Source organism: Urocitellus parryii, unplaced genomic scaffold (genome assembly GCF_045843805.1).
Source record: "Urocitellus parryii isolate mUroPar1 unplaced genomic scaffold, mUroPar1.hap1 Scaffold_196, whole genome shotgun sequence".
Lineage (NCBI taxonomy): Eukaryota > Metazoa > Chordata > Mammalia > Rodentia > Sciuridae > Urocitellus > Urocitellus parryii.
Window position 1 is genome coordinate 73988 of NW_027552340.1, and position 12910 is coordinate 86897.

The following is a 12910-nucleotide window of genomic DNA, read 5'->3' on the forward strand; positions in this document are numbered from 1 at the left end:
CTGAGTGTCACAGCCTAGCCTAGCCTACCTGCTGAGGACACTGACATTTGTCTACAGTTGGGCAAAATCAATGTGACCTCAAACAAAAAATAGAACTTTGAAAATCTTGGTGTTATAGCAGGCACACAGACAAAATATTTCAACTTGGCAAAACGGAAGCTCCCACTCAATTTTAGAGAGTATTTCTGTTTCCTTAAAGGCAAGAGTGTGGGCTGGGGATGTGGCTCAAGTGGTAGAGCTCTTGCCTGGCATGCGTGGGGCCCGGGTTCGATCCTCAGCACCACATACCAACAAAGATGTTGTGTCCGCCGAGAACTAAGAAATAAATATTAAAAAAAATTCTCTCTCTCTCTCCCTATCTCTCTAAAAAAAAAAAAAAAAAAAAAAAAAGGCAAGAGTGTTTTCACTGGCTCCACCCAATTGGGTTTCCTGACCCCGAGGTTTGGGGGAGCAAACATTTCTGTCACAGGTGAAGCAGAGGCATCCACTCAAGCAACTGTCTTGGAGAAAACTTGAGAACTTGTCAACACACTCTAACGGTGAGGCTGGCTGTGAAGAGCACCCGGAGCCAAGGAGCTGAGAGGGGCAGTCAGGGGCGTCTGCACGGGGTGGGCTCTGGTCTGCAGGGGGGCGAGGTAGGGTTCCCCCCTACTGAGCGCCAGCAGCACCCTAGGAGTGTGCTTCCCGGTGGTGGTGGCTGGCAGGGGCTCGGGGGAGGCAAGGAGATTTATTAGCATGGTGTCCTTCATCCAGACATTCACAGGGCGAACTTTTGCTGGGCAGGGCAGGCTCTGGGCAGTGGGGTTCGCTCCACACAGCCTGCCTGGTTTCTCCCCAGGAGGTTCCGTGCACTCAAGGTAGAATTGGGGGGCTGGAAGTCCATTTAGACACTGTCTGTTGAAATCCTTCTTTTTACTGAAAAAGAATCAGGATCCCAGCAAGTTTGGTGACCCTCCGTGGGTTCCGCAGGTCATTCAGACTCTTTCCCAGCACTCAGCAGATGGAAGCTGTGTCCTAGCAGTGTGACCTGTGGGTGGCGGAGGGCTGCTGTGGACAGAGAATTAGCCGTTCTGAAGAAATAGCAGGACTGAGGAGACTCGCTTTGCTCTATTTATGCATTTTCTATGCATTTCGAATCTTTTAAAATTTACTTATATCTCTTGCTCAATTTTTATTTTTATTTCCTCTCTCCTTCCTTCCTTTCTTGTTTGCTTTTTTCTTTCTTTTATACTACGGAGTGAAGCCACAGCCTCATACAATCTAGGCAAGTACCCTACCTCTGAGCCACTCTGCCCTACCCTTTAAATTTTTTATTTTGTTTAATTTTGAGAAAGGATCTCATTAAGTTGCTGAGGCTGGCCTCCAACTTGTGATACTCCTGCCTCAGCCTCTCCAGTAGCTGGGATTACAGTTGTATGCCACCTCACTGGCAGTTTCTTGTCCATTTTTAAAAATGAAGTTGTTGATGTTTTCTTTCTCTGTGTTTAGATATTCCTTGTGTATTAGTAAACTTAAATCTCTTTGATATAATTTAGGAAGATTTTTTTGTAGTTTTACATTTGTATTTTAATTTGTCTACTTTTTTTGGCCTTACATTATTATTTTTTTTATTTTTATGTAATCAATTTATCAGTGTTTGCTTATACAATTTTAAGTCTTACATTACAAACATTTTCATCATCCCCAGGTTGCAAAGAATCTGAGTTAACTTTCTTCTCCACATTTTTTCAATTGGTGCAGTATAGTTCTCACATATGATAATACGCTCTTATATATGAGAATATGTACACAATGTAACAATGTAATTCTGCCAATATCCTTTCCCAGCACTCCCCCACTCCCTCCCACCTACTCCTTGGTCCCTTTCTTCAACTGATTTCCTTTTCATTTTCTACCTCTGAGCCACTCTGCGCTAGCCTTTAACAATTTTTTTTTTTTTTAATTTGAGAAACGATCTCATGAAGTTTCTGGGTCTTTTGTTTTCTCATGAGGTCCCCTGCACCCCTCCCCTCCAACTCCTTCTTTCCTTTTTTCCTCTCTAGCTTTCACATATGAGAGAAAGCATACAACCATTGACCTTCTGAGCTTGGCTTACTTAACATAATGCTCTCTAGTTCCATCCATTTTCCTGTAAATAACGTAATTTCATTTTTCTTTATGGCTGAATAAAATTCCATCGTGCATATAGACCACAGTTCCCTTACCCATTCATGCATTGATGGACACCTGGGCTGGTTCCGTAATTCAGCTATTGTGAATCGTGCTGCCATAAACATGGATATGCATGATATCACTGTGGTGAGATGAGTTTAATGCTTCAGGGTAAATACCCAGAAGTGGCCTGGCTGGGCCATGTGGTGGTTCCACACCTAGTGTTTTGAGGAGCCTCCATCCTAATTCCATAGTGTTTGTGATAATTTACGGTCTCCAGCAGTGTTAGAGTCTTCCTTTTTCTTCACATCCTTTTGAGCAATTATTATTGTTTGTATTCTGATGACTGCCATTCTGACTGGAGTGAAATGAAATCTCAGGGCGGTTTTGATTTGCATTTCCGTAATTGCTGTTGATGTTGAACACTCTCTTATGTATTTGTTGACCATTTGAGTTTCTTCTTTTGAGAAGTGTCTGTTTAGTTCATTTGCCCATTTATTAATTGAGTTACTTGACTTTTGGGGGTAAAGTTTTTTGAGCTCTGTATATATTCTAGCTATCAATCCTCTGTCAGAAGAGTAGCTGGCAAAGATTTTCTCCCATTCTGTAGCTTCTCTCTTCCCATTCTTAACCATTTTTTGTTTGTTTGTTTGTTTGCTGTGCAGAAGGTTTTAATTTGATTGCTTTCCATTTACTAACTCTTAGCAATCTCTCCTGAGCTTCAGGGGTCCTATGAGAATCGTTGCCTGTGCCTACATTTTGGAGTGTTGATCTGTGTTTTCTTCTTGGAGTTGCACGGGTTCTGGTCTAATTCCTGGGCATTTGATGCATTTTGAGTTGATCTTTTTGCAGGGGGAGAGATAAGGCTCTAGTTTCATTCTTCTGCACAGGGATCACGGGTTTTCCCAGCACCATTTGTTAAACGGGCTGTCTATTCTCCAGTGTATGCTTTTGGCACCTTTGTCAAAGATCAGATGCCCCTATCCGTGTTATGTTCGTCTCTGTGTTATTATCACTTCTGGGCCATTGATCCAGGCGTCTGTTTTTATGCCAGTGCCATGCAGTTTTTGTTATTGTAATGCTGTAGTATGATTTGAAGGCAGGTATTGTGATGTCTCCAGATTGCTTTTTTGGCTTAGAATTAGCTTGGCTTGGGCTAGGGAGATAGCTCAGTTGGTAGAGTGCTTGCCTCTGGTGCCGAAGGCCCTGGGTTCAATCCCCAGCACCAAACAAACAAGAATTACTTTGGCTATTCTGGGTCTTTTATTTTTTCAAATGAGGTTCAGGACTCTTTTTTCTAGTTCTCTAAAGAATGTCGTTGATACTTTGGTGAGGACTGCATTGAATGTGTAAACTGCTTTTGGAAATAAAAACATTAAAAACATTCAATGAAGACATTTAAAAACATTAATTTTGCCTATTAATGGACGTGGGAGGTCTTTCCATCTTCTTGGGTCTTCTTAAATTTCTTCAGTATTCTATAGTTTTCATTGTAGAGTTCTCTCACCTCCTTGGGTAGATTTATTCCTAGTTTTATTTTTTCCCTAAGGCTACTGTGAATGGGATTGTTTTCCTTATTTCTTTCTCAGCAGATTCATAGTTGGCAAATAGGAGAGCTTATTGATATTTGTATTGTTGCTTTTGTAACCGGCTACATTGCTCATTTGTTTATTAGCTCCAGTCATCTTCTGGGGAATTTTTTGGATCTTCCCATTAAAGGATCATATTATTTGCAAACAGTGATAATTTGACTTCTTCCTTTCCCATTTTTATTCCTTTTCTTTCCTTCTTTTGCCTAATTGTTCTGACTTGATTTCTAGCACTATATTAAATAGGGGTGGTAAGAGGAGACATGCTTATCTTGCCCTGGATTTTAAAGGAAATACTTTCAGGTTTCTCCCACTTTGGGTTTTGTCTTATGATGTTGAGGTAGGTCACCTCTATCCCAGTTTCTTCAGTGCTTTTATCATGAATGATTGATGGATTTGGTCAAAGGTTTTCTCTGCATTTGAGGTGACTGAGTTTTTTGTTCTTAATTCTATTTAGTTGATGAATTGCATTGACTGACTTGCATATGTTAAAACATTCTTGTGTCTCTGGGATACAACCAACTTGGTCAGAATGAAAAACCTTCTTAGATGTTGTTGAATATTTTTTGCTAATATTTTATTAAATATTTTTGCATTCACGTTCATCAGAGTCTAGTATTTTGGTCTGTAGTATTCTTACCTTGATGTGTTCTTGTCTGGTTTGGGTATGAGTATCAGTGTGGCTTCATACAATGAATTCAGGTGTGTTCCATTCCTTTCTATTCCACACAATAATTTGAGGAGTGTTGACATTAGTTCTTTAATGGTCTGGTAGACTTTAGCTGAGAATCCATCTGGTCCGGGGCTTTTCTTTGTTGGAAGACTTTTTATTACTGCTTCTCATTACTAGTTATTCCATTTTTATGTCCTCTTAATTAAATCTTGGCAAATTGAATGTGCACTAAAATGTATCCATTTCTTCTAGATTTTCTAATTTCTTGGAGTTTTTTCAATTTAGTCCCTAATGATCCACTGGATTTCTGTGATGTCTGTGGTGATTTCCTTTTTTACATCTTTCATTTTAATAGTTTGGGTCACCTCTCTTTTTCCTTCTGCTCTTTTAGCTAAGGTTTCTATCAATCTTGTTTATATTTTCAAAGAACCAGTTCTTTGTTTCATTGATCCTTTGTAATTTTTTACTCAATTTCATAGATTTTGGCTATGATTTTAATTATTTCCTTTTTTTTTTTTTTTTTTTTTTTACTGGTTGTGAAGTTGTTTCATTCTCTTTTTTGAGGACCTTGAGATGTATCATTAGGCTATTTATTTGGGATGATTCTGATTTTTCTTATGTAGGTGTTCATAGCTATAAATTTCCTTTTAGAACTTCAGAGGTAGAGCTCTTGCTTAGCATGTACGAGGCACTGGGTTTGATTCTCAGCACCACATAAAAATAAAATAAAAATAAAAATATTGTGTCCATCTATATCTAAAAAATAAACATTTAAAAAAAAGAACAGCCTTTAGAATGACCAAGAGGTTCTAGTATGTTGTGTCACTATTCTCATTTGATTCTAAGAATTTTTGGATTTTCCCAGTTTGTTCTATTATCCATTCATCATTCAAAAGTGCATTATTCTAACTAGATGTTTTGGTGCACACCTGTAATCCCAGTGATTTTGGAGTTTGAGACAGGGGGACTGAAAATTTGAGACCAGCCTCAGCAAATTAGTGAGGCTCTAAGAAACTTAATGAGATACTGTCTCAAAATAAAAACTAAAAAGGGGTGGGGATGTTGCTCAGTGGTGCCATGCCCCCGGGTTCAATCAATCTCCAGTATGAAAAGCAAAACAAGCAAACAAACAAAACCCCAAAGTGTATTGTTCAATCTTCATGAATTCATATCGTTTCCCATAGGGTTTTTGGTGTTAATTTCTAATTTTGTTGATCTGATAAGATACAAGGAATTATAACAGTTATTTTGTATTTGTTAAGCGTTGCCTTGTGGTCTAAAATATCTTGGAGAAGGTTCCCAGAGAGATAAAGAGGTGAGAAGAAAGTGTATTCTGCTGTTGTTGGATGAACTCTTCTGTCTCCCTGCTTCACTCTCATTCTGCTAGGTACTCCCTGGGCCCCATGGGGGGGGGGGCACTGCTGGGGCACTGTGGGGCACTGTGGCGCACTGTGGGGCTGTTTGCTCTGATCTCCAGGGTTCCCACAGCAGCAGCTGCAGCATGGCCTCCTCAGGACGGCCCAGCCTCAGCTCTCCACAGCAGCTGAGCAACTCTGCAGTGTTCAGACTCCAGCTTGAGGTGCAGCCTCTGGTTCAGCTAAGTGCCTGCTGCTTTTCTGATCTGGGGTTCCCATGCCGACTCTGATCCCTGTGTTTCTCTCTCTGTTCTCCCTCCCCTCCCTGGTGACCCAGTGCCACCACAGCTGCCCTGCCACTGCCACAACCAGCCTGGCTCCAGTGAACCTTCTTCTTTGTTCAACGCACCTGAATTTCTGAGTCTCTAAGACATTCTGACTGTCCAGTATTAAATTTTGGTGAAATCCTTCCTTCACCCACCTCACTGAGAAGCTGCACTCTGCTGCTTGAATACCCAGTCACTGAGCAACTAGGAATGCGGCTTTCTCTACTCTGCCATCTTGAATCTCTCAAAAGGCACTTTGGGAAAAACGAGTTAACATTTTTACATTTCTAACCTATTTGGAAGTCCCGTGGTGTGAGAAAATGAATGCAATTTAATCATTTTCTGCAAGATTAAATAGGTACCCCAGTGTTGCTTATAAAATTGTTTATCTTGAAAAGAGATGCTGCCGTATGGAATATAGATGTAGCTTAGTATGGTTAGATCAATGTAAAAGAAAACCAGACGGACAATTTTCTCTGTGACTCTTCTTGCCCGAGCGTCCTCCTGCTGGAATTACAGAGACTGGAATCATTTTCTGTCAGATAGACATACTTTTCTTTTCTGATGTTCAGGATAACTCACTTTTCTTCATCCAAATGAACTTTATAATGAATTTTTTAACTTCCAGAAGAAAAAAATGATAATAAAATTTTTGAAATTTGTATGTATGTTAAATCATATTAAAAGAAGTGTCTATTAATTGCAAATTTACTATTAGGTAAAATGCTTTAAACATGAATCAATGTGAAATTTGGTCAAATATCTTTTCTGCATCTAGGTAATTTTCTTCTGAATCTATTTATGGGATGTATTATAACAGCCAATTGTCTTATAAGTAACCATTCTAGTATTTTTGCATTGAATCACAATCATGGTATATTATTTTTTGGCATCTAATAACTCATTAGGATTTTTACATGAGTATTAAATGAGATACAACTGTAGCCTTCTTTATTGGTAAAATCTTTACCAGCTCTTAGAATCAATAGTATACTTGCCTCATGGAAGGAATTAAATTTTTTCTTTCTTTGTATTTTTGATTAACATGAAATAATGGTATACATTTTGGGCTTCAGCATGATATTGCAACACATGTATACAATGTGTACTTATCAAATCCTTATCATTTCTTTTTGCTCTACCACTGAGCTACATCACCAACTCCTTTTTGTTTTATTTTATCATTTATTTTTCATGGTAGTGGAGATAGAGCCCAGGGCCTTCCTCATGTTAGGTAAGATTTCTGCCACTGAGCTTCATCCCCAGCCACCTCCTACCAGGTTTTAGTGTTTTGTTTTTAAATTCAGGGGCTCCCTAAGTTGTCCAGACTGGGCTTGACCCCGCAATCCTGCCTCAGCTGCCTGGCAGTTGGCTCACAGGCTGAGCACCATTGTGCCTGGCTTCCTTGTCATTTCTTGGAGCCTTGGGACTCCTCTCTTCTATTTCCTCTTAAAACACATAAGAGGTTTTGGGAGCGACAGTCATCCCACTGTGCTGCACAATACTCGAACTCATTCCTCCTGTCCACCTCGGTGGCCCCACTCTGCATCCTCTCCTTATGCTCTGTGTCCCCAACCTCCCCAGCCTTAGGGGTCACTGGTCCACATTCAGGCTGACTTTTAATTTCTCACCTATGAGAGAGGACATGCAGCACTTATCTTTCTGGGTCTGACTTATTTCACTTAACAATGTCCTCCAGGTCTATCCATTTTCATGCAAATGTCAGGTTTCCCCCTTTTATGGCTGAGTAATATTTCATTGTACATCTATACCACATTCTCTTCATTCATTCATCCATTCATAGGGACCTCGGTGTTTTCCTTGTTGTCTTTCTCCCTTTTTTTCTTTCTTTCTCCCTCCCTTCCTCCCTCTCCCTCCCCCATCCTTCTTCGTTCATTCGTTCGTTCGTTCGTTCCTTCCTTCCTTCCTTCCTTCCTTCCTTCCTTTCTCTCCTCATACTAGTGGTTGAACCCAGCATTGCTTAAACACTGAGCCACATTCCCAGCCCTTTTTTATTGTTTTATTTTTAGACATGGTCTTGCTAAGTTGCTTAGGGCCTCACTAAATGGCTGAGGCTGACTTTGAACTTGTGATCCTCCTGCCTCAGTCTCCCGAGCTGCTGGGATTACAGGTGTGCACTACCACACCTGGCTAGGTTAGGATTTTAATCCTGCCTATTGTGACCTGTGGTGTAAGAAACATGATAGTGCTGGTATTTCTTTTGTATATTGATTTTATGTTATTCAGATACACACCCAGAAGTACAACATCTGGATCATATGGTGGACTATTCTAGTTTTATGAGGACCCTCCTACTCTTCTCCAGAATGGCTGTATTAATTTACCTTTCCACCAACAGCGTGTGAGAGTTCCTTTTTCTCCACATCCTTACCAACACTTGTTCTTTTTGTCTAATTGATAGTAGTCACTCTAACTGGAGGGAAATGATTTTGCATTGTGGTTTTTGTTTGCATTTCCCTGGTGAATAAGGATATTGAGCATTTTTTCATCTATTTGTTCATCATTTGTATTTCTTTTTTTATATAAGTCTAGTCAGATCATTTGCCCATTTAAAATCAGATTGTTCCTTTGTTATTTTAGTTCCTTACATATTGTTTTTTATTTATTGATGTGCTGTATTACATTTATTGATTTCTGTATGTTGAGTAATTCTTGAATCCTGGGATAAATTCCACTTGATCATGGTGAATCACCTCTGTTGCTTCTTTATCGTTGTCTTCTTTATTTTGCCTGATATAAAATTAGCTTCTACTATTCGTTTTTGGTTCTTGTTTGCATGGGAATATATTTTTCTATCTATCCTGTTTAGTCTGTGTGTCTTCACTGGTGGAAAGAGTCTCTCACAGGCAGCATATATCTGGATGGTGATTTTGTACCCCTTTATGAAGCTAGTGTCTTTTACTTGAGGAGTTTACTCTGTTTACACTCAAGGTCATTACTGACAGGTAAGGGCTTAATGGTTTTGAATACACTTTGTTCTGTTCTTGCCCCTTGCTCAACTTGGTGGCTTGGTGGTCTGTTTTATTGATAACTTCTGCTTCTTTTCTCTTCCCCTTCTGACATCTGCTCTTTCAGTGGTTTTAATACTTCTGTAGGAATAACTAATGCTATTAGTTCCTTTTCTTTTGCTTCTAGACACAGGATTCCCTTCAGCTTCTTTTAGAAAACTGGCCTCGTGGTGATGAATTCCTTCAGTTTTGCTTGTCTTGAAAAGTCTTTGTTGCTCCTTCATTTCCCAAACCTAGATTTTCTGGGTATAGTGCTTTTGGTTGACAGTGATTTTCTTTCAGAAGTTGGAATATGTCATTTTATTTCCCTCTGGGCCTGTAAGGTGAACTTGCTGTTTCCTCTTGCAGCTTTTAGAATTCTTTCTTTGTCTTGTACTTTTGACAGGTTGACTTTGACTGTGTGCCCTATTGAGAATCTTTTCTGGTCATGTCTATTTGGAGTCCTGTGGGTCTTTGGTACATGGATGTCCATATCTTTCACAAGATGAGGGAAAGTTACAACTATTATTTCATTGAATAGATTTTCTATGCCTTTCTCCTTTTCTTCCCATTTAGGAACTCTCAACATGTGACTATTTGCTTAATGGTGTCCCAAGGTTTGGAGGATGTATTCATTATTTATGATTTTTTCTTCTTTTTTGTCTGGTTGGGCTATTTCAAAATACCTGATTTCAAGTTTAGACATTTTTATTTATGATTTCTTTTGAGACATGTCTCATTAAATTGCCAGAGCTGGTCTTGAACTTGTGATCCTCCTGCCTCAGACTCCTGAGTAGTTGGGATTACATAAATTCTCCTGATTGATGTAGTGTGTTGCTGAGGCTTTCAGCTGTATTTTGCAACTTGCTGAGCTCTTCATTTCCAATATTTCTGCTTGGTTCTTTTTCAAGATTCCCATCTCTTTGCTAAATTCCTTAAATTTACTGAACTGACTGTAGGTATTCTCCTGTATCTCATGGAATTTCATTATAACCATTCTTTTCATATTCTTTTTTTTTTTTTTTTGGTACCAGGGATTGAACTCAGGAGTGCTGGACCACTGAGCCACATCCCCAGCCCTATTTTGTATTTTATTTAGAGACTGGATCTCACTGAGTTGCTTAGCACCCCGCCATTGCTGAGGCTGGCTTTGAACTCGCAATTCTCTGGTCTCAGTCTCCCGAGCAGCTGGGATTACTGAGGTGTGCAAGTGAACCCAGCTCTTTCAAATTCTTTATCAGGCATTTCATCAATATCATTCTTTGGGGTCTCTGGCTGAGGAGTCATTGTATTCCTGGGAAGGAATCATGTTACTTTGCTTTTCTCCATTTCTTCTGTCTGTAGGATCATATTTGCATATCTGGTATATCTGGTATTTCTATTATTTTTAAAGGATAGCTTTCATAGTAACAAGCATTGACCTGAAGATGTATTTTAGCTGTCAGTGTGATCACTACTTTGGCTGTGGTTCTAGTTGGACAGCACAGCATAGCTTCCCCACAGCTTCTTTGTCTGTAACTGGTGGCAGTGGCAGTAGAAATTGGAGCCCAGGAGCTTGCTCTCAGTCTTGGCTTTGGCACTGAGGCAAGTGGCAGGGTAGGGATGCAGGTGCACATACCTTATGCAGGACAGCATCGGGGCAGGGGCACATGAGCACTAGTCCCTATGTTGGCATGTGGGCTGGTGGGGGGCACCCTTCTTTTTATATAATCAGGAGCAGTTTAAGTAGCATTGAGATGATCAGATTTGTCCGTTTCACAGGCCTCCCCATGAAATCATCTGGACCAGGTACTGTCTTGTGGGGGACTCTTTATTTTTATTTTATTTCTTCCACAGTAAACGGACCATTTCATCTTTTTATCTACTGGGATAAATAAGGATGATGGAATATTTCCAAATTTCAGTGGGGGAAGAAGAGAAGAAAAGGGGATGGGGAATCGTCCCCATAGAGCTAAGCTGGCGTTTTCCTCTCCTTTCACTCTTTCAGGTCTGTGTGTGCCCAAGCTCCAGGGCCTCTCTCCAGGAAGATGGCTGACCACCAAAATGACACTCTGAGAATTGTTCTGGTCGGGAGAACTGGAAGTGGGAAAAGTGCCTCGGCAAACACCATCCTTGGGGATAAAAAGTTTGAATCTAAGATTTCTGCCCAAGCTGTTACCAGGACCTGTCAAAGAGCAACCCGAGCATGGAAGGGAGGACAGCTTCTTGTTGTCGATACTCCAGGGCTCTTTGACACCAAGCAGAGTCTCAACACCACATGTGAAGAGATCAGTCGGTGTGTCCTTTACTCCCGCCCAGGACCTCACGCCATCATCATGGTCATGCAGCTGGGCCGCTACACAATGGAAGAGCAGAACACTGTTGCATTGATCAAGACAGTCTTTGGGCCAGAAGTCACAAAGAACATGATAGTCTTGTTCACTCGCAAGGAAGAGTTGGAGGACTGTAGCCTTGATAGCTTCCTGGAAAGTGCGGATGTGAACCTAAGAAGCATCATCAAGGAGTGCGGGAACCGCTATTTTGCCATTAGCAACAAAGCAGACAAGGTGGAGAAGGAAGTTCAAGTGCAGATGCTGGTGGAGCTGATAGATAAGATGGTGGAGAACAATGGAAGGGCTTATTTTTCTCACCGCATATATGAGAACATAGAGGAAAAGCTGCAAAAGCGTCGAGAGATTCTGAAGAAAATTTATGCCGAAGAACGAGATAATGAAATCCGAATAATAGAACAGGAATATGCTACTAAGCTAGAGAAAGAAAAGGAGGAACAAATAAAATCAACAATGATGATATATGAAGAAAAAATTAGAAATATAAGGGCAGAAGCTGAGAAGTATATAATCAAAGATGTGTTAGATGTGATTTCGAAGACAATTTCAAGAGTATGGCATACATTTTGGAAGTAATGCAATTTTCATTCTTTCCTTTTAATTTAGTACCATTTGTTACTGTAGTGAATTACTGTATGTTTTCAAAGATGACTATGACAATATTTCCCATCTCCTGATTTATGGAGATATAGTTGATAAATAAAAATTGCATATATTTACCGTGTACAGTGTGATATTTTGACATATGTATACCTTGTGAAATTATTGATTCAAGGTAGTTAATACACCTGTCACCTCATGTAGGTCTTCTTTTTAGTGCAGTGAAAACAATCTAAAGTCTATTTTGTTAGCAAATTAAAAAAAAACAAGATGGCATGATAACTATAGTAACTGGGTTGTACTTTAGATCTCCTGAACTGATTCTTCCTGCATAATTGAACATGTGTGCTCTTTGATGAACATCTCCCCATTTCCACAAATCTCTAGTCCCTGGAAACTAACATTGTACTCTTGGCCTCTATGATTTTGACTTTTCAGATTCCATGTATATGTGAGACCATGCAGTGTTTGTGTTTAACTCAATTCACTTGGCATAATGTCCTCTAGTTTATCCATATTGTTGCAAATGACAGGATATCTGCAACAGTTGATTTGAATTGTCAACTTGATTGTTTTAAGAGATGTGGAAGATTAAGAGGCTTCTGTGTGTGTCAATGAGGGTGTGTCTAAGAATGATTGGCATGTGGCATAGCAAACTAAAGAGGAGACCCTCCTTCAGATGGGCAGCATCATCCAATAGGCTGGAGACTTGGATGGAATAAAGGTTGGAAGAATATGGAAGCAGCAGCAGATGCAAGCTCTGTTCTTCTTAAGTTCTTCTAGGTTCTTGATTGCTGCTGCGATCATCTGAGGATATCAGAGTCTTGCTCCTTCACTCTTCCAAAGTGGACTCTGCCACTGATTCTCCAGAAGCCTTC

General features: G+C 40.0%; 1 protein-coding gene across 2 annotated transcripts; it reads left to right on the plus strand.

Annotated features, from left to right (window-relative positions):
• The first annotated feature begins 475 nt into the window (after window positions 1-475).
• LOC144251761 (GTPase IMAP family member 7-like) lies at window positions 476-12136 on the plus strand. Of its 2 annotated transcripts, XM_077794511.1 has the most exons (3): window positions 493-539; window positions 10864-10890; window positions 11090-12136. In XM_077794511.1, exon 3 carries the CDS (start codon window positions 11130-11132, stop codon window positions 12006-12008), a length of 879 nt encoding a protein of 292 aa, XP_077650637.1. In that variant the 5' UTR covers window positions 493-539; window positions 10864-10890; window positions 11090-11129; the 3' UTR covers window positions 12009-12136. The 2 variants fall into 2 exon arrangements, with proteins under 2 accessions (XP_077650636.1, XP_077650637.1); XM_077794510.1 differs by lacking the exon at window positions 10864-10890 and having other exon boundaries at window positions 476-539.
• Window positions 12137-12910: the final 774 nt, after the last annotated feature.

Coding starts and splice junctions, on each gene's coding strand:
- LOC144251761 (XM_077794510.1), top strand. CDS start 11,130: ATGGCTGACCACCAAAATGACACTCTGAGAATTGTTCTGGTCGGGAGA.